Source organism: Motacilla alba, chromosome 1A (assembly GCF_015832195.1).
Source record: "Motacilla alba alba isolate MOTALB_02 chromosome 1A, Motacilla_alba_V1.0_pri, whole genome shotgun sequence".
Lineage (NCBI taxonomy): Eukaryota > Metazoa > Chordata > Aves > Passeriformes > Motacillidae > Motacilla > Motacilla alba.
In genome coordinates, this window is record NC_052031.1 from 49,828,044 (window position 1) to 49,852,405 (window position 24,362).

At 54.5% G+C, this 24,362-nt stretch overlaps 2 protein-coding genes across 4 annotated transcripts; both read left to right on the top strand.

The window, feature by feature from the left end:
- The first annotated feature begins 2,419 nt into the window (after positions 1-2,419).
- On the top strand, positions 2,420-23,359 carry KCNJ4 (potassium inwardly rectifying channel subfamily J member 4). Of its 3 annotated transcripts, none has more exons than XM_038155206.1 (3): positions 2,420-4,688; positions 17,108-17,283; positions 18,502-23,359. In XM_038155206.1, exons 2-3 carry the CDS (start codon positions 17,246-17,248, stop codon positions 19,829-19,831), a joined length of 1,368 nt encoding a protein of 455 aa, XP_038011134.1. In that variant the 5' UTR covers positions 2,420-4,688; positions 17,108-17,245; the 3' UTR covers positions 19,832-23,359. The 3 variants fall into 3 exon arrangements, with proteins under 3 accessions (XP_038011134.1, XP_038011136.1, XP_038011135.1); XM_038155208.1 differs by having other exon boundaries at positions 2,420-4,601; XM_038155207.1 differs by lacking the exon at positions 2,420-4,688 and adding an exon at positions 16,328-16,540.
- LOC119708621 lies at positions 12,387-14,898 on the top strand. Its single transcript, XM_038155209.1, is given in 2 exon segments — positions 12,387-14,520; positions 14,522-14,898. Coding segments are annotated over 2 exon segments (1,326 nt in total). The 5' UTR covers positions 12,387-13,377; the 3' UTR covers positions 14,705-14,898.
- Positions 23,360-24,362: the final 1,003 nt, after the last annotated feature.

Below are 24,362 nucleotides of genomic sequence, written 5' to 3' on the forward strand. Positions count from 1 at the left end.
AAGTTGCTCTAGTACAACCTAATGGAAGTTGTAATTTGTCTCCTTGTCCCTGAGCAAATCACATCGGGCCATGGGTCTAATTTGGTTACTCTTGGATTATGTGATCCTGCCTGCTCCTGTCCCAAAGTTGTCGCTGGCTGCTGCCCTCCCTGTCCCCAGCCACGACCTGTGGCCATCCCCTACGCATCTCTCCCTGTCCTTATGGGCTTGCTTGGAGTAACATCCTTAACAACCAAGGTGTAAAAGTATTATTCCTGGTGCTTTCCGAGAGGATTAACAAGCCTATTAGCATCACCGCTCCCTTGCTGAATATATTTGCATACATTTCCTCCCTGCCCATTAGGTTGGCGGTTGTGTTTTCCCTCTCTGACGCTTCAGCACCTGCATCACAGGGCTTTTCCAGATGGATTCACAGGCCAGGAAAACACCTGCTCAGCCCCACAAAACTGGAGACACCCCTGCCTGTTCCCAGCCAGAGCACTGAGGCAGGGGTTGCTGCGGTTGGACAAGGGTGGGCTACATCAAAGGACAAGATTGGCAAAGGGCAGGGACTGCTTGAATTGGGTTTCCAGACATCAGAGTGGAGCTGCCTGGGATTTCAGCAGAGCTTTGCAAGGCCAAGTGGGTGCTGGTGAAAGCCAAGCCCCAGCCCTTGTGGCCCTGCAGGTCCTTTTGCAGGTGGGCTCCATCCATGGAGCAGGGATGTAAAGTTGGGGGGAAGGAACAGATTTGGGGTCCTCTCTTCCAAGAGATCCCCTTCCAATCGCCGGTGTGCAATGCCAGAGAGCCCTCGTCTTTGTCTTGTCCCTGTACTCCTCTTTGCAGCTTCTTGTCCCAGCCACGGGAAGAAGCTCCCTGCAGAGGGGTGGCAAAGGTTTATTCTCCTCATCTTGCACCTTCCCAAGAAGAACTGATGGGCCCAACTCCCAGCATTATGTCCCACTCTGGCACCAGGAACCACCAGCTGGGGTGACCATTACGGGGACTTCATGGGAGCAGCCCAGTCAAGTTCACCCAGCTGGAACAGAGTGGTAGGGCTGGGCTGTCCCCGTGGAACACCATCCCTGTGTGGCTCATGAGGGCCACAGGAAAGCTGCTGCAGGGCAAGGGACACCCAGGCTCTTACAGAAGTAAAAATTGGCACATGGAGTGGGACCAAGTAAAAATAAACCTTCCCTCCTCCCGCCCTGCCACAATGCAAAGCGCCTTGCGCCGGGTGTCTCCCTGCCTCCCAAAATAATGCCGGGTGCTGCCACCACCCCGCATGGTGATGCTCTCTCCATGCCTCCCGTTTCCATGGTGACCACAAGGAATGTCGCCAGGGTGACAAGGAGGCAAGTGAGCTGGGATTTGATATTAAAAATGAGATTTTGGGGTTGTTTGGTTTATTTCCCTCCCCCCCCCCCCCCCAACCTCTCCTCCTTTAGTTCTATTTTTGGGGTTTCCCTCTCTGCCTCAGCTGAGGGAAAGGAAGCCTTCCAGGAGTCTGGAAGGCTCCTCCTGCAGAGCCCCTGGACCAGGCAGCAGCAGCTTCATCCAGGGCCCTTCTCCACCTCTGCCTGTCAGGTGATGGCTAAGGGATGAGAAGGGGGACAAAAGGGCATTTCCTAACCAAACATTTGTTTCCTTCTATCAGGAGGGCTTCTCTGCTTTTGCCCCTGGTGGTGCTCCGGGTGTCTCCCTCCATTTCAGCTGCAGGATGTAGCTGAGGCTGCATCCAGACCTCCTGGGAGAGTGGGCAGCCTCAGGGATTTGTCTAAGAGAGGGAAGTGATTCTGCATTCCCAGAGGCGCTGGGGGGCACGGTGGGGTTGAGCACCGTGGGTCATCTCTGTGTCTCACCATCTCTGCCTCCATGACCAGGTCAAGCTGGCTGGGCAGCTCTGGAACACTGGGGACAGAGATGAGATGGTTGGTAGAAGATCACAGAGGGAGCATGGCAGTGCTAAGGAGCCCAAAACTTAGTTCTCTGGTTTAAACTCCCAAAGTCAGACCTGCTCTGTGCAGAGAGGGCTTGAGGGTTTGTGCTGGCTTAGCTGGTATCACAGGAGTGCGGGACCACGGGTGTCCAAGCAGAGGCTGCTGGCATTGAGGTAGCTCTTCTCTTCATGCCCAGGCAGGAGAAGGGGCAGGCAGCGTTTGCTCACCTTCCCAGGAGCTCTTGCTTTCCTCTGCACCCATCTCTCCATCCATCTCCAGCCATCCCTCTCTCCCTTCTCTCTCTCTATCCATTCTTCCCTCCATCTTTTCAACCACCCTTCACTCCTCCTCTCTCCATTCATCCCTCCAAAGATTCCTCTGTCCATCTCTATGACTCTCTTTCCCTCCTTTCATCCATCCCTTCATCCATCCCTCGTTCCACCCTTCCATCCCTCCATCCCTCTACCTCCCTCAATCCCCACAGCGGCACTGGGAAAGGTTGGCGGAGTGGGGCTATTTTTGGGAGCGTCTCCCTGGCAACGGCTGCCACCACCGTCTGTGGTGGCTTTTACATAGGTGCTAAAATATTCCACACTTCTTATTAAAGACGGTGCTGGTGGAGACGGGCGGGGGTGGCGAGTGTGAGCCACCCCGCTGCTGGGGCCGGCGGCCATGGGGCGGTCAGGGCACGGCACTTGGGGGGCACAGGGACAGCAAGGGGCCGGTCACATCCTTAATGTGGTGTCCCCATGCCCCTCTCGCTGGCTCTGGAAGTGCCACCTGTCTCTTGGCGGTGCCGGGCTGCCACGCCATGCACGAGGTGCAGCTATCCATCCTCCTGCCACAAAAGCAGAGGGAAATGTGGCGAGGCCTTGCAGGGAGCCAGTAATGAGCAGCAAAAGGCAGAGAGGGCGAAACCCAACCTGAAGCTGAGGTGGCCACAGGGCACTTGATGGCTTTGCCCGCTGTGGGAAGGAGCAAGGCGTCTCAGCCCCATCTTTATCCCTCACCACATGAAGAGGAAAGGCCTGTTGTGGTGCCAGAGGGATGGTTCACTCTGCCAAAGAGCAGCTGGGCAGATACTGCTCAGTAGCTCTTGGGAAGCAGCCCCACAACAGGCCCTAGAAACAGAGCTTTTGGGAAAGTAAGTACCCCTCTGAACCTGAACGAGGTCCTCATAGGGATGGCTGCAGAGGGGATGGACAGGCTGGCCCTGCTCCATCCAGGTGCAGCAGCCCCCCAGGAGCTGTAGGGAGCAGCCATGGGTGCACTGGGGTGAACTGACCCATTCAGGAGGCTGATGTGCTCCTGGTTTGCAGTTGCTCATCTGCAAGGAGCTACTAACCTCACCCCAGCACCTCTGCTGCCCCGGCTGTGGCTCTGCCAGGTGGGAGCAGGCTGTGCTCACCACAGCAGTGTTCACTGCTACTGGCGGGGCACAGCAGGCTGCACAGCATGTTGTGCAGGGGTCATCCCCTGTGCCACATCTTGGGAGGATTTTGGGAGGGAGGGTCATGGTCCTTGCAGGACTGGGGCCCACAGGAGATTCCAAAATATGTTTTTTAAATATTTTTTTTACTTTTCAGCACAGGCCTTAACACTGGGGACAGCATATGAGACACAAAGACGGAAACCATGTTGTCAAAAACGCTGTCCTGGAGCAGGGCTGTCCCCAGGACCCTGTGCCCACAGCCACTGCCTGTGCAGGCTGGGGCCTCTTCAGCCTCTGTCTTTGCTGCAGCACAGTCCCCTGCGTTCTCTCCTCGTCACCTTCTTAGAGCCTCTCAGATGCTGCTGGCCATGGAGACCCAAGAGAGGTTTCTCAGACAGGTTTCCCGGGATGGCTGTGCACTATCCTGGAGCCCCGAGGGCTGGTGCCTCCGTGTCCAGCTCCCGTCCCAGCATCACCCATCCCGGCAGGAAATCCCCTGCTCTGTAGAGTGGGGAGGCAATTCCCCACAGCAAACACTCTGCATCAGCTGGGAGAGCCTGGTCCTTCCTCAGGGCGAGGTGTCAGCCCAGCACCCCAAATCCAGGTGGGAAAAAACCCTCTGACGGTAGTTATTTAATCTCTGTGCAGCAGCCCAGGAGGAGGATTCACCTCCCTGGGGGCACCTGGTGGCCCCACCATCCCTTTCCCCGCTGCCGATGGTCGCTCCGTCTCCCCCATGGCGGCTCCGCAGCTCTGAGCTCACATGCGAGGATGGGCTAAAGTAGCGGAAAGCTGTTGGATCCTACCACAGAGTTACTGACTTCTCAGCTACAGACTGCATAGCAATCAGCGAGGGGGAGAGGCAGCCAGGGAAAGGGAGCAGAGCGCAAAGGGAGGAAGAGTGTCAGGGAGAGGGGGGATCTGGGGACTAGAGCAGGGGGGCAGCAAGGGGCACGGGCAAATAATGCCAGAGAAGGAGGGAGCCAGGCAGGAGGGGGAGACCTAAACCCGTCGCTGAGCCACGAAGGCACATCAGCACTCCGTGGGATGGACGCTCCTGGGAGCAAAAAAATTCTGAGAGGCAGAGGCAGAAGGAGAGCGCTGGCGTGGGCAGGGCAGAGTTAGGAGAGGAGCGGGTCGCAGCGGAGAAGTAGCTCTTCGGAGGGGAAAAAAATAAACCTAGGCTGGAGGCGAGCGAGGACTGCAGAGAGGCTTCCCTGATTCCTCCGGTCCGGCTGAGACATTTCATGGTGAGATGGAGAGAGCGGCCGCTTTCCCCTTCCTCTGATGCTGGCTCGGCACGGCTGCAGCCGGCGGCAGCCCTCGGCAGGACCCGGGTAAGAGGCGGTGCCGGGGCGCGCTGCTCTCCTCACCGGCATGAGAGCGGGAAGGGTTTTTCTCTCCCTTAGGAAAATAATGTATTGTTTCATTTGCGTCGCTCTGAGGAACAGCTATAAATATAACTTGGGGAGAGATGCGTGGCTTCGTGTGAGCGTGCCAGTGAATAATAAAGTTGCCTTGTGTGCATGGCGTATGCACACACAGCTACCGGGGCGGCCGCGGGCCGAGGGGCAGGGGTGGACTCCTGCCTCTAGACCTCCCCAAACTTCCCACCCCGCCCCCTTGTCACCCTGACTTCGGTCTCTTTGCAGGTAACTTCTTCATTTTTTCAGTTGCCCGTGTTTTCTTAGTGTCTCCTAGCCCTGGGCTGGGTCTTGGTCACCTTTTTCTTCTCCTGCTCTACAGATTCTTCTCTGTGCTGGCCCTGGCCAGTTCACACAGAAGAAGGCAGCTGGAGGCCTGCACTCCAAGCTCTCAGGTGCAAATGGGGCTGGAGTGGATGTGTTTGCTCTCCCGCTGCCTGTGGAGCTTTTCGGGCTCCAGATCTGCCCCCCTCTCCCTTGCCTTCCACCTCTCCTAGTCCCCAGCATGGCTGATCCTGCCGGTGGTGGTCCAACCCCCCCCCAGACAGGCACGGTGCAAAGGGTCTTCTGGATAGTGGCTTCGGGTGAAGGAGCTCAGGAGGAAACCATGAGCAAACTACCGGAGAAACTCCGTCTTTGCTCCCTGTTCACAAGGTCGGCTTCCCCACTGGGGCAGGAGCAGGCAGGCAGGTTTGCATGGTGCAGGCAGATCACCTCGGACATCCCTGGCCCTTCAGCCCCCACAGCCCTCCCTCCTGGGCAAATAACCTGAAGTCATCCAAATCCTTCTGGCAAGAGCCTGGAGTTTCCTATCCCTGCTGTCCAGCTCTGACTCCATCCATGGCACAGCAAACAGCAGCTCTGGGGCCTCTCCCTTCTCCCCTTCCTCCCCTTGGGGGTGTGCTGTGAAGGGCAGACAGTGGCAGTGCACGCGGGAACGCGTGGCAGAGGTGACGTAGCTCCAAGGCTACCTTCAAGCCCTGCTCTGTGCCCTCCTTGGCTTCTCGGGAGGAGCCATCCACAGGAGGTGGGAGGTGTGGAGGTGAGCCCAGGGCTTGGGGTTACCCAGAGCCTGGGAGGGATCAGGCAGGTGCATGGGGAACACATCTTGGCAGAGACATGGGAACGTGCCCCTTCTCCATTCACCATCAGAAGTGGCATTCACAGAGACACCCCGGCAGTGTGTGGCTGCTCCTGTTTGCAGCCACTGAAAATAATAACCAATGCAGGGCAAATATGTGCCTTAGGGGGAAGCGTGAATCTGCTGGGGACAGGGAGTGTTGGGGAGAGACAAACGGTGAGGATGGCCACAGAGAGGATAAGCTGTAGAGGGTTGATCTGGAGGGAAGCGGGTTCCCTCTCCACCACCTTTTTCATTCTTCCATCTCTCCCTGTTTGGGTGCTAAGATCAAGTGCACCGACGTGTGGTGCTGGCAGTGGTCCTTGTCCCTTGCAGCCCCCTGCCACGGTTTGCAAAGAGAACCGGAAAGCCAGGAGGTGGCTGGGGAGGGATGGAGTTTCTTGGCAGGACCGATCCCCACTGGCCCCTCCAGCCTCTCGGCCACCCCAAGCTCAGCCATCGGCCACGCCCGGGAAGCAGCTGCATCCCTGGGGTGGTGTCAGTGCCAGGAGGGTGCCAGCAAGGGGGAGGAGGGCACGGCGATGGATACCTGTGCCCGCCGTGCGCTGACATCAGTGCGGACGCAGAGCGGAGCAGTTGATGGCCCTGTGCCCTCAGCAAGCCCCGCTGTCTCGCCCCATTATTGCACTGGGCTGGCTTAACCCGGCAGCACGGCCAGGGATCGATAGACGGATGCTGGCGTCTCAGCAATCGATCCCTTACTCATCCACGCGGCTCCCAGCCTCCTGCTGGTGCTCGCTTTTCTGTGAATGGCACGGGCTGAGTGAAGCCGTCTGCGCTTGCCTCGCAACGCTGCGAAACTGAGTCAGGCTAAATTCCTGCTCCTTGACGTCCCTGCTCCTGTGCCCCTTACCGGGGCGGAGAGGCCTCGCAGGGAACCCCCAGAGGCACCGGCACAGGTTTTCCTCGCCAGACAAGGCGGTTTCAATGGTGATGATTGGGATTGGAGCCCCTCCTTGGGAGAGATGCTGATTCTCTGGCAGTGGGGAGCTTGGGACAGGCAAGGGCTGCCTTTGAGCTGGTTCTCGCCCTCAGATCTCTGAGGCTCATTCTGCAGCAGGGAAGGTGGTGCCGTGGCACCGGCTGCTGAGGGATGAGAGGTGGCTGCAATGTAACCCTGTTCCCGTGGCCCCAGAGATCCATGCACCTCCATGCCTGTCCTCCTGGGAGCCTGGCAGCAGGCAGCTTGCTTCAGGGACAGTTCTGGCATTCACTACTGGTTTATCTGGGGCGGAGATTCCCACCATCTCCTGGCACCAGCCATGCTGGCATAGCAGCCCCACTGCTGCTCTCACTGGAAATCAGAGACTGGAGGGTAGAGAACAAGGCACTCTCCAGCCCGGCACCTCCCCACGCTGCCAGCCAGGGGCTCCTGCCGCCACTCTGCCCACGCCCCTGCCACCATGGCAGTGGGTCTGCCCCTCACAATCTGGACGGCTGCTTTATTTCTATGGCAACATTTCTCTTGAAACACTTCAGAAGAAGCCATAATGAGGGAAGCAGCATCCCCCATTCTGTCCCTTGCAAAAGGCTCAGAGAAACGACCCTGACACATCTCCCCACCTCCTTCCCTCCCTGGCAAGCGGTACCAGCATTGGTACAAAGAGCTGCTGGCCTTGTCCCAGCTGCCTCTCTGCTGCCTGCTCTCTCCTTTCCCCTGCCTCCAGCTTGGCTCTCCCCTCTTCTCTCTCCAGCTCCCTTTCTGCTAGCAGCCTGCTAAAGCACCCGCGCAGACTGACCAGCTGAAAGGAGTCTTAGAGCAGGTGGATGTCGAAAGTGGCTCTGCTCGAGAGGAGGGTAGAGCCCCGGGAGAGCTGTGTAGATCGGCCCCGCCAGCAGCGCGGTGAGTGCGGGGGCTGGAGGGCAGCGGGGGTCCCAGAGGCTGGGCAGGCAGGCGCTTCACCCCTCTGAAAGCTCGATGGCGTTGTGAAGAGGCGGTGCCTGCTACGGGACCAGACACAGCGGCCCCAGAACTCCTCTCCTCTCCTGTGCCCGTTGTTCCCAGCACCAAGAAACAGCCTCGTGTCTGGGCGGAGGTGAGCAGGCAGAAGTTGCGGGCAGCACCGAGCGCCAGCAGGCGACGGGCAGGTGAGCAGGCAGGATCCCAGCGGGAGCGACTGTCGCAGCCCGGAGAAGCAGGGGTATGACAGGAACCCGTAGTGACGGCGGGGGGGATGTGGCAGTCCTGGCAGCGTGCGGATGCAGCTGCCGTGTCCCGCTTCGCACTGCTCTCCCCCGGGCCGACCCTGCCCGCGATGGCAGCCCCTCGCTGTGGGAGAGCTGGGGGGTAGGGGAAGCAGCGGCAGCTGTCCTCCGTACTGCGGGAGCTGGGCAGCGCTTAGGCTTGCCACCTTCCAGGTGCGCTTGTTAAACCTGACTTGTATTCCTGCCGCTTGTATTCGAGCGGCAGGAATACAAGTCAGCAAACCTGTAGTGAAATACTTGATCCGCTCCTTGCGGGAATGCGATTTTCTGCTTACCTGGGATGCTCCCTCTGCTCTGTTTCTGGCGCCTAGCAGGCACGGCTGAAAGGGGAGTAGCTGGGGCCCTTTCAGGAGGCTCGTGGCTCTGCCCAGCTCCCTGTTAGCCTAGCGACAAGGGGGGTGAAGGGAGATTTTTCCCTGTCACTGATGGGTAAGTGCTCAGCAGCCAGGCCAGGCTGGGAACTCAGCTGTCGTGCAGCAGCTGGGTGCGGAGAAGCGGCTGCAGCCTCTCTCGTTCGGGGGCTTGGTGCAGAGCAGGCTTTGCCCTGGTTATTGCTCGCCCTTGCTGCTGTCACTGTTGTTATCATCATTCATAAACTATTTGCAGGCACCTGCCTTGCTGGGTGCTTGGCAGAGTCACCAGCAGTCCATCCCTGCCAAGACCACAACTACAGCAGGCAGGCAGATGATGTAAGCCACTCTTACCCCCTTTTCCTGCACACTGATAATTATCCTTGTCCCCTGACTATCCAAAAGCCATCAAGACATCTCACATGGCCAGGCACTTTGTGCTGAAGAGATGCTGAAGGGATGCTGCTGGGAATGGCCTTACATCAGGGCTCCCACAGGGCAGGACGCCCAGTGAAGGGAGTTCCAGGGATGCGGAGATTAGTGAAGACACCCTTTGCACTGTGCAGTTGTGCTGGGAAGCTGAAGTCCTGAGTGCACTGCATCTGCCTGGGATGTGAGGACCTCAGGGACACCGCCTTCAGTTTTTCAGCTCTTGCAGGTTTTGCACCAACCCTTTGGGGTCTAGTTTTGGCAGCAGGGTGTTGGGGGAATGTCAGCCCCTGTGTTTCCTTGGGAGCAGGTGGGCTGCAGTCTGCACCCTGGCTGCTACAAAAGCTCGGTTCCTTTTTGGCCAAGAACACCACCCAGGGAAGGCCAGGGACCTTCTGAGCATTTAATTTTTCCTGTGGTGCCAGCTGCAGAGAATAACACCCACCTTCCTCACTCAGCAAGAAAAAGCAGGGGCTTCTCCCCAGCTGCCGCTCCAGCAGCATCCTCTCCTTACAATCCTGCTCAGTCCAGCCCCCAGCCCCTGTATCGTGTACCCCCAGCCCCATTTTGGCCAGAGAGGAGTGGGTGAATGCCGATGCCAGTCCCACCAACCCCACCACGGGGTATCCCCCACCTAGTCTGAGATCCTGGGGAGTAGGCAGCTGTTCTCGCAGCGCCATTGTCTGGACGGTGCAGCCGCAGCAGGGATCGCTGGGGCGGTGTGGGAGCGGGCGGGAGGTGATGCTGTCACCTTTCTGTGCCTCTTCCTGACTTTGTCATCCTGGGGACCTTTATGTGGTTCCCATTTTTATCTGTTTTTTCTCCCTCTCACTCTTTCTCTCCTTCTCTCTTCGCTTTCTTCTCTCCCCCTCCCATCAGCATGTGGGCTGATCACTGCTCAAACTTTTAATTCAGATGGTAATTGGAATAATAATACGGGCAGAATCCTTCTGGCTCCGTTGCTGCAGCTGGCTTCAGGGAGCTATGAATAGCTCTGAGTCACACACTGAGATGGTTTAACTTCAAATCATTTTGTTTTGTTTTCATATTACCCATCCTCAGGCTCCAGAGCTTCACAGGGGGAAAAAATATCCCCCTTCTCACTCCAAAATATAAACCGGGCAGAGGCACATGAATAAAATCCTCTTTTGGAGAGGGAAACTGGTCAGCGGATCATGCCTCGAGGGGCAGATGGGGACTGTTGGCACCTGATCTATTTATAATTATTGAACGAAAAGGCAGAAGTGTGTATATAAAAATGGTATAGAGTTGATTACAGCTTCCTCCCCTCACCTTCCATATGTCAGTTGCCTTTTTAATATGGTAAAACTCTCCTGCACGGTGACTGTGCCTTCGCGTGTGCCCATACAGCACCTGGCAGCCTGCCCTGCCGGCACGGAGCAGCGACAGCTCGGCCGCTGGCTCTTGTGCCAGGACAGCCACCCATGGCACAGAGCTGCCCTGTGAGCCCCAGCATGAACCCTGGGAATATTCGTGAGGAACAGGAGAAGAGATGGAGTTACAAAAGGATGGAGAGGACGCAGTGAATGCTGCGGGTCTGCAAGGCTCTGCAAAAAGGCAGAGAGGTCCCTCCTCAGCTGCGGGTGTTTCCGCCCTGACTCCCGAAGAGGCCAGAAGTTTGTCTGCCGTGCTGTCACTGTGCCGAGCTGGCAGGCCGGGGCTGGGGACGCTGATCCCAAGCCAGCCGGTGCTGTGCAGCCAGTAACAGGGACAAAGGCACAAAGCGGAGCGCAACCAGCGGCTGCGGTATTGACCACAGACAGGAGAGAAGCATTTGCCAGACAACTCCAGATAAAGCAAAGACTAAGAGTGTAAAAATACCCTGGGATTTTTCCATCGTTGTCGCTCACAGTGTATGTCCCAGAGCACCAGATATGGTTGTTATAAAAAGAGAAGTGGGGGAGTGCTTTAGCGTGGACTTTTCTGTTCTGTTTCATGAGACTCTTCCATTGCAAATTTAAGGAAGGATTGACAATATATGATCTACTCTGGCAGGGGCTGGAGAAAGACTGGGATGTGTGAGGCACTGCACGGTGTACAGGGGATGGAGCAATGGAGGTATTGCCCTGGCACCAAGCACCTTGACCTTATTATCCTGCAGATCCCTTGGAAAGGGACAGCAGCGGCGCGGCCCCACGTGCCTGCTCAGGGCCAGAGCAGAACTGGGGTGGCAGCGTGGGCTGGTGTGATGGCTTGTGCTGCTGGAGCACGGTGTCACACGGGAAGGAGGAGATGACTGCAGCACTGTGGTGGTGTCCCTGGCATTGCTCAATCTAAGACACAGGAGGGATTGGGAAAGAGGGAAGGGTAGCACATGCTTTGGGGCTGGAGGCAGCTGCTGGCCCCTGGAGACCCATCTGGCTGACTGTTTCAATGCCGCAAAGCAACGGCTGTGACATCCATGCTGGCTGCAACAGCTTTCAAAAGTGCTGGGGAGCTTCTGCAGGCCATGAAACACATGGGTTTTCATGTACACCCAGGACAGGCAGCAGAGGGATGGGGAGACATCTGTCCAGGCTGCAGCCTCCTGCCTAGCATCTCTCCTTGCTGCACCCACCAGCTTGGTTTCATACCACTCCATAGGAATTGCCACTGACTCTGCAGCTTCCTCCTTCACATGAGGGTCTCAGGAGGCAGAGAAAGCTCCAAGCTCCCTCTGGCATTCTCTGGATTCATGTCTCTGTCCTCACCTAGGCTTTCCTCCCCCTTGTCCATATGACAGGCAGCTGACTGTTCAGGATATGAATATAATCCCCTTCTGCTGGAGACACCTCTGAGCCTTCCCTTTCCATTACATTTGTGTTTCAGGTTTCCAAGTTGCAATGGGACCTTTTCACAGCCATTTGGACTATGTTTACATAGGGTTTGGGCTGCTGGTAAGCCCCCAGGCCTTGCCAAGCTGGTGGCATCGATTTTGCCAGCAGGGATGTCAGTGGTGGCCCTGGCCCACCAGCTGCTGAGGAGGGACAGTGACCCAATGTGGCAGCAGTCCCCAGCCTAGGCATTTCTTGCCTGCCTGTCTGTCCTTCCCATGGTGGCACCACGCGCTGTGGGGGTGTGTTGGGGTGGAAGTGGGAAACGTGTTTATTTTTGTTCGTCTCCTGGCTCGTGCCGCTCTGAGTTTGTGGCACTCAGTATTACTAACACTTCCCTGTGCCAGCTGGCAGCAGGGATGAATCAGGTTGGCGGCACCACAGTGTGGACCCTCCACTGGCCGCTCAGCTTAGAGCAACGCCTGTGGCCAAAGTGCTGGTGATGTCTCCCCCCCTGTCCAGGGTGAGCCCCAACCAAGTGCCAGTGGCTTGACCTTGCTGGTGGAGATGTCTCCGTACTCTGTGGGACAGGGCTGTCCCCTCTGAGCCATGCTGCCTGCCCGGGCTGGGTTGTCCCTGTCCCTCCTTTATGCTGGAGGTCTCAGGTGGCTTCATGAGCTGCTCTCTGCTCACTGGCAGCATCCCCAGGCTGGGGTCAGCTCTACACCAGGAGGACAGATTATCCTCATGCAGCCAAAAACACCTTTTGCAGCTGTTGTCGTTTAACCCCAGCAGGCAACTTAACCATCACTCAGCCCCTCTCTCCCTCTCACTGCCCCCAGCCACAGTGGGGAGGGGAATCAAAAAGAAAAGGAAAACTTTGTGGGTTGAAATAAGAACAATTTAATAATTGAAACAAAATATAACAATAATAAATATGTTAATGATATTAATATTATTATCAACAACAACAATAATAATAACAGTAATAGCAATAATAAGTACAGAGAGAGACAATAACAGGACCCAATAGAAACAAGTGATGCACAACCTCATTACTCACCACCCAAAGACTGATGCCCAGCACGTCCCCAGGCATTCATCAGCCCCTTCCAGTTATATCCCCCAGTTATATTCTGGGCATGGTGTTCTGTGGCATGGAATATCCCTTTGGCTAGTTTGAACCAGATCTTCTGGCCATGCTCCCTCCTGGATTCCTGTGCAGCTCCTCAGTGGCAGAACATGAGCAACAGAAAGTTCTTGTCTTGGAGTAAGCCACTACTCAACAACAGCTTCGACGAGTCTGTGTTATCAGCATTATTCTCATACTAAGTCCAACACTATGCTGGCTACTATGAAGAAAATTAACGCAGTCCTAGACAGAATCAGGACAGCAGTTGTTTGCTTCCTCCCCCTCCCCTGCTTCTGACAACTCAGCACACATGGAACTTGATGACATCACAGACCTTGGAATGTTGGTGGTTCCAGGTGTCCTCAGAGCCAAGGTGCAGAGGTATGTGGCTCTCCTCTCCCTCCTGAACATCCTGGTGTTCTGAACAGAGGGATTTTGGTGGCCACAACAAGCATTGCTGAAGCTGCAGAAGGTGGCACACTGCTTGTCAGTGTCAACAGCCTGCATGGCTTGCACTCCAGGAACACAATTTGGATTCTCCTGCTTACTGCAGCTGAGAGCATCCTGAAAAATGTCGCAGCCATTCCGCATCTTTGGGCTAATGATGATGGTCTACCCAGAACCTAAAGGCTTGCAAGGTGATGACGGCAATGATGGTGATGATGATGACGGTGAAGAATCAGGGAACTCCTCCCATTCTGACGTTCCTTCACCCTTGTGCAAGAGCAGCAACAGCACAGATGAAAATCAGACAGAGGATCTGGGAGAACCCAAATTTTTCCTAACTCCTGGGGACTCTTACATGGTGAAAGATAAACAGGTGGGGTTGGCCAAGCCTGCGCTGGAGCTTGAGGAGGAAGATCGGGAGTTTCAGGAACCATTTTACAAAGACATGGGAACGTCTGACAGCTTGGCTGGAGATGAGGAGCCCAGCCCGACCCACCACCTTCCTGGGCATCAGAGGTTGCCTGCCCTCCAAAAGGCCGGTACAGCACCAAGTGGCTTCCATGACTCTTTCCAGCACAGCTCAGGCCAGCACCTGGGGACAGAGGCCACTGCCACACAGGCCCATGCCAGCGACCATTATGTGGGACCCCCAGAGAGCACCACGGGAGTGGAGCCCCACATGCTGCGTGAGGAGGACAGCGAGGACCGTGAGGACAGAGAGTCCCTGTGCCTGCAGCCAACCTATGACACGCTGTGGCAGGAGAACAGCATCCTCAGGTCAGAGAACAGAATGCTCAGGAATGCAAACGTCGTGCTCGCGGCGGAGAATTTTACACTCAGGCAGGCATTCAAAGAGCTCAAGAAGGACAGGGCTGTACTCATGGGGGAGGACTTTGTGCTCAGGGAGGAATACGATGCGCTCAGGGAACAGTATGACAGGCTCGGGGGTGAGAATGCTGCACTCAGGAAGGACAATGCCATGGTCGAGAGAATGTTTCAGACCTTCCAGAACAACTTGAAGAGACAGGCGTGTGTGGTGGCAAGCCTGCAGGATCGGCTGAAGACCAACCAGGCTGAGCGAGAGAGGGAAGTCCAAGAGCTCCAGTCCTTAGTCCGGGAGACTGAGTGTCATCTTCAGCTGACAACCCAGAGGGCTCTGAATGCCGAAACAAACGTGGAGAGGCTGAAGCAGAAGATCTTTATTCTCCAAGGACAGCTGGAGAGATGCAAGCTGGAGAATGAAAATCTGAGAATGGACTGGCCTGAAAGCAGTGAAGCACAACTTAGACTTCAACAGGCAAAACCCCCACAAGCTCATAATGGGCAAAGATGCCTCCCTCAGGCAGTTCCTGTCTCAGAAATGCTGCCCATTGTTACTGAGGTCCTTGAATCCACCAGAAAAATTCTCCGATTTTAAGCAGGGAAAGATCTGTGAGTGCAGTTCTGTGTGAGTTCCATGGATCCATGCACAGTCCAAGGCCATCGTTCTCCCACTTGTAACCACTAACTGCAAATAAAAGCGTTTACTTTCGCACTCTCAAATGTGTGCGCTCAGGCTGGTAGCCTTCATCCTTAGTAGAAATACTTTCCTTGTGATTAAGTAGCAATTGCAGGTAGTGATGTGACTTTAGCTGCTGATACTCTGTTCGGGCACTGTGGAGCCAGCAGCAAAGGCTGCCCAGGCTCTGAGCTGCACGGTCCAGCCACGGTGGACTCTGTGCAAGAGGCTCTGCCACACGGCTGACACGAGCTTCCATGTGGGAGCCAAGAGGAAGCACAGCACCACAGGATGCAGTGCTCTTACACAGTGTGCTCATCCCATCCCATAGCTGTACCAGCTTGAAATGGAGATGAACAAAGCCCTTGTATTTCATCTGCTTCCTTTGCCCCTTCTTGGGAAGGGGGGAAAGGTGAGGAGCAGAGATCCAGGTGTTGCTGCACACGGTTTCACAAAGCGCCTGAGGTCCTCCTTCCTTTCTTTTGTAGCTGGCTGCTGTCTGGGCCAGAAATCCCAAATCTCTAGGAATGGTGCACCTATTTCTGCAGCTGGAGAAAGAGAGTTGTTGGTTGTAGAAACTTTCAGGAAATTGTGAATTACTCATACGAGTGAGCTGTGACAGAGCCTTCCCTGTGTTATTGGGGTCAGTGCAGGCTAAGGATGAGCTTGGCACATCCAGGCTGGCTGAGAATGATGCCAGTTGAAGAGGATGCCTTTCCTCTCCTGGCTGGGGCTGGCACAGAGGGTTGTACCTAAACTGCCCACCTTTGCCACCTCCCAAAGCCATGTGGGACCCTGCAGTCTGCACTCAACATGCAATGGCTCTAGTCAGCTTTTTATCCCAACAGGACCATCTGTGGGTATGAAGTGACCTCTCTTCATCACATCAACCTTTCTGATTTACTCAGGTTACCAGTCCCAGGGGCTGTTATAGGTTTACCCATCTGCACAGCAAAAATTCCTGGCCAAACCAACTTCATGATGTTGTAGGGCAGTGAGTTGGTGGGAACTGGCAGAGTTCAGTGTAAAAATGCTTTTTCCTGATGGGGATTTTTGGGCAACTGTTCACTTTTGTCTCTGTATGGTGAGTTGTGGATGACAAGGTTGTTTTCTTCTCCTGGTCTCATAATACCCTTGGTCTGAACACCCATGTTTGTGTTGCTGCAGAGCTTCAACTGCCTCAGTAACCGAGCAGTCTTCATCCCATCAGAGGTGATGTCTGGAGCTCCCTTCTTGCTGCATTCCAGTCTCTGGTCCTAACTGGGGAAAGCTGGTGGGAACGCCTGGCCACGTGCAGCTCCATTCTGGGGCACTGATGATGAGACAAGGATGGTTCTCACCAGCTTTTCTATCCTAGGCAACATCATTTGCTGTTTGTCTCTCCTGTCTGTGCACAACCATTTGCAAGCAGCTCTAAGCCCTACATTTGATCCCAAAATCCTTGTATTTTTTCCCATATCTGGCAACCAGTGGCTGTTCATTGGTGAGGCTGAGAGTAGGCTCGCTGGCTCTGTCTGCATCCACACTCAGCACTGGCTGCTGTAATCCACAGGTTACAGTGCAGGATTAGCATGGGTGTACAAAGCCCTTCCTAATCTGTGAGTCATTACCCCCTCAGTGCATTTCACTTCCCAGCAGCTCTGGGCAGGTGGAATAGGTTGGCTCTTGAGTCTTTGGCTTCATCATCATTCTGTTCTGGGAGGACTGGGTTGGGACATCTGCCGGACATCCTCCCAGACCTCTGCTGCTGAGCTGCTCCTTGGATGCTGTACTCAGGGCATGTCGCAAGGTTTGTTTCCTCTAACTGGCTTCTCTTTGGCCACCCCTGAGCCTTTCCTTTCCTCCAGTTCTTTTGTGCTCTACCCATTGCTTTCCTTCTTTTATTTGAATCAGGGTGTTCTGCACACCCTGGAAAAAAATCCCCTCAGGGTTAGGCTGGGCTGACGGGGATCCCTGTGAGCTGCTGTGAATTCCTGTGCTTTGTTAGTCCTTGTGTGAGAGGTATTTAGCCTGGCTGAGCTCTCGCCCTGGTGTAAGCTCTGATATTAATATAATGGCTCAGGGCAGGGGCCCTGTGAGCTGCTCAGCTGCTGTGCCCTTGGTCTGGAGAGCAGTGACAGGAGCAGGCCCTGCTCCTCTGCTGGCGGGAGGCTCTGGGGAGCGCGGGCTCTGCGGGCCGTGCACCCTGTCTGCATCCACCAGCTCCTCACCTGCCCGAGCCAGGCTGCAGCAGGTGCCCCAAGGAGACCTCCCAGCGCAGCCTGAGCACGGCTGGGAGCTGTGCCCGCCGCTCTGGGCTGCGATGGCTGCTGCCAGGGGGGATCTGACTGGGTTTTGCTTTGTCCTTCTCTGCCAGGCATGTGCCCAGGAGCAATTGCAATGGCAGCGCAGGTTCCAACTCGCCAGAGGTGAAACCTGGAGCTGCCCAGTCCCACGTGAGTGCTGCTGCATGAGTTCCCACACCCTGCCAGCTCCCACGGCCCCCTGACACCTGATGACAGAGCGAGCCATGGGCAGCGTCCGAGTCAATCGGTGAGTAACCCTCCTCTCGAGTCCTGCTGCTGCCCTGAGTGACCTGGTCCTCCTCATCTGACCCCTCAGACCCTAAATTCAGAACTGCATTTTGATATATTCTTCTCAAATTACCTGTCAGCGGCTTTCCTGTTCCAAGGAATGACTCCTCTCTCCTTCTCCAATCCAGAACATGCCATATGTAGGGTAGTGCTTGGAGGAATACTATGGAGGAGAAGCAAAGCACTGCATGGTGCTGGACCAGAAATTACAGATTCCAGCAGCACTGCAGAAGCTGCATGTTCCCAGGAATTACATGTCCAGGCACCAGTGCTGTCCTTGCCGTGAGATGGAGGCCCATTCTGGAGGACTCCAGCTGACATGTCAACACCACGGGGTGGGAGGAAGAGACTCTCAGAGTCCTGTGAGGCTGCAGCTTGTCAGGCATGAGGGCGGAGCAGTCTTTGTGCTTCAGTGCACTCTCTTGGTTTCCTCGGTGGCCAGAGCACTGTCTGCCATCACATCTTTAAGGAGTATCTGCAAGTGTCATGGGATCACATGAGGGGCAGTGTCAGAGCCGACCACGAGGGAGAGTAGGCAGAGGGGGAAAGGTTTCCCAGAAAGTGTGTGTGTAGCTTCTGCCAAGGAAACTGCCAAGGAAACTGCTTTGGCTGTTGATTTCCAAATTACACCTTTGGCTCTGGATAAGGGATGCTGGAAGACACACATGTTGCTGTGGCAACAGAATTGTCCTGAGGCAGGAAGTGTATAAACATTGTCACCACACACCATGAAATCAGTGAGCAGAGCAAAGGAGAAAATAGAAACTCCCAGCCTTGTATTATATGAGGCCCAAAATGTGGTCAGGCTGTGGGTGCTTGCTCCCAGGCTTCCTGGCTGTCCCAGCTGCTGTCAGGTTTCAAAGTCTTGTATCCTTCCTCACCATAAAGGCTGGAAGGTACCCCAGAGCCACAAGCTGCTGCTGCTTTGCTGCCCTGTCAGGACTTTGCTAGATGCAACCTCCAGGCAGCAACACTCAGCAAACATTGCAGCGGATGCCCACCAGTTTGGTCAGGTTGGCACCGTGGTGCAATAATCACTGACACGTGGTGTTGTAAGATCCAACAGGGTGGTACTGCTCCCCTGTGAACCACCCACATCTCCTGCCCTTGCTGTCTCAGTGGTTGCTGTTACCCTTCACATATTCCTCATGGAAGTGCCTGTTTCTTCTGTTCCCAGGTACAGCATCGTCTCAACCGAAGAGGATGGACACAAGGTCTCTACGCTGGGCAGCATGAACGGGCACAGCCGGAACGGGAAGGGCCACGCTCCCCGGAGGAAGCACCGTAACCGCTTCGTGAAGAAGAACGGCCAGTGCAACGTTTACTTTGCCAACCTGAGCAACAAATCTCAGCGCTACATGGCCGACATCTTCACCACCTGTGTGGACACTCGCTGGCGGTACATGCTGATGATCTTCTCCGCCGCCTTCCTGGTCTCCTGGCTCTTCTTCGGCTTCCTCTTCTGGTGCATCGCTTTCTTCCATGGCGACCTCAATGCACCGGCGGTGGCAGGTAGTCCCTCTCTCCTCAAGCCCTGCATCATGCACGTGAACAGCTTCCTGGGGGCTTTTCTTTTCTCAGTGGAGACACAGACAACCATCGGGTACGGCTTCCGCTGCGTGACTGAGGAGTGCCCGCTGGCTATCATGGCAGTTGTGGTGCAGTCCATCGTGGGCTGCGTGATTGACTCCTTCATGATCGGCACCATCATGGCCAAGATGGCAAGGCCCAAGAAGCGGGCCCAGACCCTCCTCTTCAGCCATCATGCAGTCATCTCCGTGCGGGATGGCAAACTGTGTCTCATGTGGAGGGTGGGCAACCTGAGGAGGAGTCACATCGTGGAGGCCCATGTCCGAGCCCAGCTCATCAAGCCCTACATGACGGAGGAAGGGGAATACCTCCCCCTGGACCAGCGGGACCTAAATGTGGGCTACGATGTGGGTCTTGATCGTATATTTTTGGTCTCACCCATTATTATCGTTCATGAGATTGATGAGGAGAGCCCCCTCTATGGGATTGGCAAGGAAGAGCTGGAGACGGAGAATTTTGAGATTGTGGTTATTCTGGAGGGGATGGTGGAAGCCACAGCCATGACCACACAGGCACGAAGCTCTTACCTTGCTAGTGAAATCCTTTGGGGTCATCGCTTTGAACCAGTTGTGTTTGAGGAGAAGAACCACTACAAAGTGGATTACTCGCGCTTTCACAAGACATACGAGGTAGCTGGCACACCTTGCTGCTCAGCCCGGGAGCTGCAAGAAAGCAAGATGACCATCTTACCTTCTCCACCACCTCCCAGTGCCTTCTGCTATGAGAATGAGCTGGCACTTGTCAGTCAAGATGAAGATGAAGATGATGATGAAGTGGATGTGGTATTAGGGGGAAACACCAAGGAGGAGGGAGGTATCATTCAGATGATGGATTTTGGAAGCCACCTGGACCTGGAGCGGCTCCAGGCAACTCTGCCTCTAGATACAATCTCATACCGCAGGGAGTCAGCCATCTAACTCCTCCAGCCTCCCCGTTGCCCACAGTCTCCCATGTTCCATACCCATACACTGGATAAGTCCCTTCACCACCAAATAATGCCTCCCATGATTGCCTCTCAGCCCCCAGATACACCAAGGCCTGGAGCTGCTCGGATATACTCCCTTTCTCATGAGGTCGTAATGCCTGGGAGAGGAGTGAGGATACACTGCTCTTTCTGGGTGTGCAGCTTGGGCTAGAACCCCTTTCCTGCCCAGAGACAGGAGGGCAGCAGGCCTGGTTTCTTGTCTCTGGAGAGGTGACAGGAGTCCCTGCCTTCAGTGGACAGATTGGGACCCACAGCAAGCGTTTCTGCTGCTGAGGCAACAGCAGACTTTCTGTCACCTCTCACTATGGGTAGGCCCCATGGCTGTCAAGGGTCATCGCCGTCACTGGGAGAGGAGCGACACGTAAGCACTGACCAGATGAGGACAGAAGGGAGAGTTTGGCACTCTTGGAGGGAGTGGGGAAGGATCTCAAGGGAGGAGTTTACTTGCATGTTTGTTGCTTGTTGCACACGATTCTGTATATAAAAGAGAAGGAGAACTGAAATCGATATTCTTCCTCGGCAAATGCCAAGCTAGGAGACAAGGACATTCTACATAGGCTGCTCTGCACTCTCCTTGGCTTTTGGTGTCTGTCACCTCCAGAAGCAACTCAGCTCCATGGACTCAGATCCAGTTCTCCCAGCCCTCTTGAAAAACATGTCCTGCTCCTCTCCTAAGATACTGGTGGAGGAGGCAGGGCCCTGTGCTTACCACACTCAGACTGCTCCCTGGCACAGCACAGCTGGGATGACATACAGGTGACCTGACTGGACAGCAGACCCTCCACTTGCTCCTTTTGCCTCCTCCATTCTTCTCCCTGATGCCATCAGCTGTAAAACAGAATTTGTAACTGTTTATTTTTAATAAAGTCTAATATCCCAAGGGAAGGTTTGGAAGCAAAGACAGATTCCAAGGCTGCAGCCCAGTATAGAGACTGATGAGGGTTATTAGGGCTGGTGTTTGCTATTTGTATGGCATTGGACCCCGGAAGCTCCACCATGAGGGCTATCTTGTTCTGGGCCTCTCTGGTAAAGACTTATAACAAGAGGCTCAGAGAATTTGCTCAGGGAGAAGGTCTTACAAATGTGTGTAAGGAGGGAATGGAGGGAATAATCTGCATTCAAAGTACCAGTAGGATGGGCCAAGCAGTACTGTTTGGTTTGGAGATAGCAAGAGTTTTCCCTAGGGAAGATGAGGAAGAGATATAGATGTGAAGAGATATAGATATGAAGAGGCAGAGATGTGCAAGACATTGCTCTAGATTCAAAAACCCCATGAAAAAACCCAAAGTGTCTCTTTGTGCTAGAGGCAAGTGAAGGGAGAACGAGGGAGGACATCAACCAAAGCTAGACTTGTAATATCACTTTGTTGTCATTTCACAAAAGAGGTGAAAACATGATGAGCATTTCCCTTCAGGAGCAGCAGAATCACCCCTTTAAAACTGCAGATGATAGGAGACAGAAAAACAAACGAGAGCTCAGGAAGCTGCTTTGGGGCACCCAGTAGCTGTGCTGCGGTGGGGAATAGCTGAAGAAGTTATGTCTCACCTAATCCCTGATCTACAAATCAGAAAAAAGCATCTCAATATCAACTTGGAATTGGTTCAAGAAGCGAAAGGAAGAGGGGAAGAAGCTGAAGGGCAAAGGAAAGAAATAGCAGGACTGAGAGGAAGAAGCAGACACAGCGGGCAGATGGTGAAGAAGGAAGGGGAAAAGAGGAAGTGAGGTTATATGGAAGTGCATTTGAGAAAGAGCACAAATAGACTCACAAGATGTGTCTAGGCCCGGACATGGTCATTTCTCATCTTAGGATGTAGGTTTTGTGGGGGAACAGCTGTCCTGACTGGGTTTGCTCCATTCACTGGAATAATTCCATTCTCCAGAATAATTCCATTCCCCACCACCCTCTGGGCCCAGCCATGGAGACAGTTTTCTGCCCAATGAACAGTGCACCCATTCCATTTCTCCAGGCAGCCAATTTCTCCAGGACAAATGCTTTGGGAGACAGTGTCAAAGGCTTTACTGAAGTGCAGGTAGACATCTTCCATAGCCTTGCCCTCACCCACTAAGCAGGTCACTTTGTCATAGAAGGAGATCACGCTGGTCAAGCAGGACCTGACTTTTCCCAACCCATGCTGTCTCGGCCTGGTTCCCAGGTTGTGCCACATGTTCTGTATGATGGCAAGGTGAAATGCTCCATGACCTTTCCTGGCACTGAGGTCAGGTTGACGGGCCTGTAGTTCCTCATATCCTCCTTCCAGCCCTTTTTGTAGATGGGTATCACACTGGCTAACCTCCAGTCACCTGGGACATCTCTGGCTAGCCAGGACTGCTGATAAATGATGGAAAGTGGCTTGGTGAGCTCTTCTGCCAGTTTTCTCAGTGTTCTTGGGTGGATCCCATCCAGCCCCACAGACTTGGGAGTGTCTGAGTGGTATAGGAGGTCAGTGAGCATTCCCTCCTGCATTATGGGGTTTCACTGTGTTCCTCATCCCTGTCTTCCAGCTCAGGGCACTGAGTACCCTGAGGACAACTGAGGTCTCACTGCTAAAGACTGAGGCAAAGAAGGCATTAAATACCTCGGCCTCTACCTTGCTGCTGATCCTTGGCTCCAGAGCCCATCTGCCAGAGCAGTTTGCCTCAAAGCCTTCACTGAGATGATAGATTCACTGGATTTTGAGCGGCCCCCCCTCCCTCCTGGTTCTGCTGGTGCTGAGGCAGAGCTGCCTCTTCTCAGAGCTCCAATGCTACCCACTTGGGAACTGGGGTGCCTCTCTCAGCACTAAATTCAAGAGTTTGCTGGTTCAGGAAATTAAGTCACTCCCTCCTTTCATTATTTACTTATTTTCCCCTGGGGGAATAAGCAGGGGCTGGTATTGACCTGGCTTTTAATACAGCTTTCAGAGTCGTGAGCCTGCCACTGGCCATGGAAACAAACTAATGGACCGAGAGAGAAGGACTTTGCGTGCGAGGACATGGGCATTCAGGACACATGAATGTGGCCTCCAAGAGAGGGGGAACCCTCATGGCTGGGCACCCCCTCACTGATGTACAGCATCCTTTGGAGGCAGGTGGCAGTGCTTGGCGGGGATGAAGTGTCCCCCTAGCTCTTGGCAGACCAAGACCATCAATCACCAAGGAGCGAGTGTGCAGAGATGCCAGGCAAGGGTGGTGCACCAGGGCCATGGGCGTGCACAGCTGGAGCAGTTGGGGCAGCACACAGGTCAGCACTGCCACCCTTCCCTTTACCTTGGGGCCTCTTGTGGGAAAAATGGGACGAGATTGTAATCATTCTGAGGGAACAAGGATCATTCAGCCATACTGGCTCCAGCCCCCTCCGTATGTCTGAACTTGCTGGATGTTTTCGTGTCATGTTTGGCATCACGGTGGAGAAGACAGTGAGGCATTGAAGAATACCCAGCTAAACCCCGGTCGTTCATAATAAAATTGCAAGAAAGCTTTCGGTGCTGTCAGATCATTAGAGAGGGGAGAGAGAAGGGGGTAGAGGGGAATGGGGCAGAAGGAAGGAGAGGAACAACCAGTGCAGGAAAACAGAGGTGGTGAGCAAGTTTCTACCTATCAGACACTCCTCGTGCTGCTGGTGCCACATACAGCCCCTCCAACAACATGGTGCAGCCACTCCAGTGTCAGTTCCTGCAAGCTGCACATGTGCTCACAGGGTTTGCTGGTACACAGCAGCAGGACATCATTCTGCACAGGTGCTTCTGCAGCTGCACACTGGAATCCCAGAGGACTCATGCCCAAGTACACGCTGCAGGTTCCTACATGTGCAAGCCACGTGTGGGGGCATAGTCCATCCTACACCACAACTTCATCCCATAAACACCCAAGCACATTCACAAAAATGCCACACAGCAGCAAGTGTCTCAACAAGTGCCTCTCTGGCTGTGTGCTGGGGACTCTTTTATGCAGCCTGTGAAAAGCCACCAGGAGAATCCTGGAAAACTGTTTGCTACACAGAAGGCTCGACATTTTAAGGACTCTGCAAATCAGCTCTCCAGGCCATTCATAACTGTAAACACACCAGGTATTTTACGTTTTGCACACAGTGTGTGGAGCATCAGGTAGGTGATACCTCCTTGCTCTGTGCTCTCCAGATAAGACACCTTTAATGCATAAGAGGACCTGATGTCCCTGGAGTCCTTCCCTCCTCCAGGATCTGATGGAGGGACTGCTTCCCTAAGACCTGCCTCTAATCACGAGGGACTGGCAGCTTGCTTTTCAGGAGGAAGACACTGCTTCTTTGTTCATTTAACCACAATCTATATTTCTTTCCTGTCTTAATTCTGAATATCTTACTTGGCTCATTATTGAAAGCTGCTCAAATAACAGAAAGATAATGGGGAGAGGAAGGACTTTTTCCCTATGAATAAGATCCAGGCACTGGTTCAGATCCTCTACCCCATGACAACTAACCACGCTCTTGTCACTCTTGCCAGCTTTCA

Bases quoted from the DNA above. Each gene is read 5' to 3' on its own strand.
- KCNJ4 (XM_038155206.1), top strand. From the start codon at position 17,246: ATGACAGAGCGAGCCATGGGCAGCGTCCGAGTCAATCG. The intron at 17,284-18,501 runs GTGAGTAACCCT...TTCTGTTCCCAG, and splicing joins GGCAGCGTCCGAGTCAATCG to GTACAGCATCGTCTCAACCG.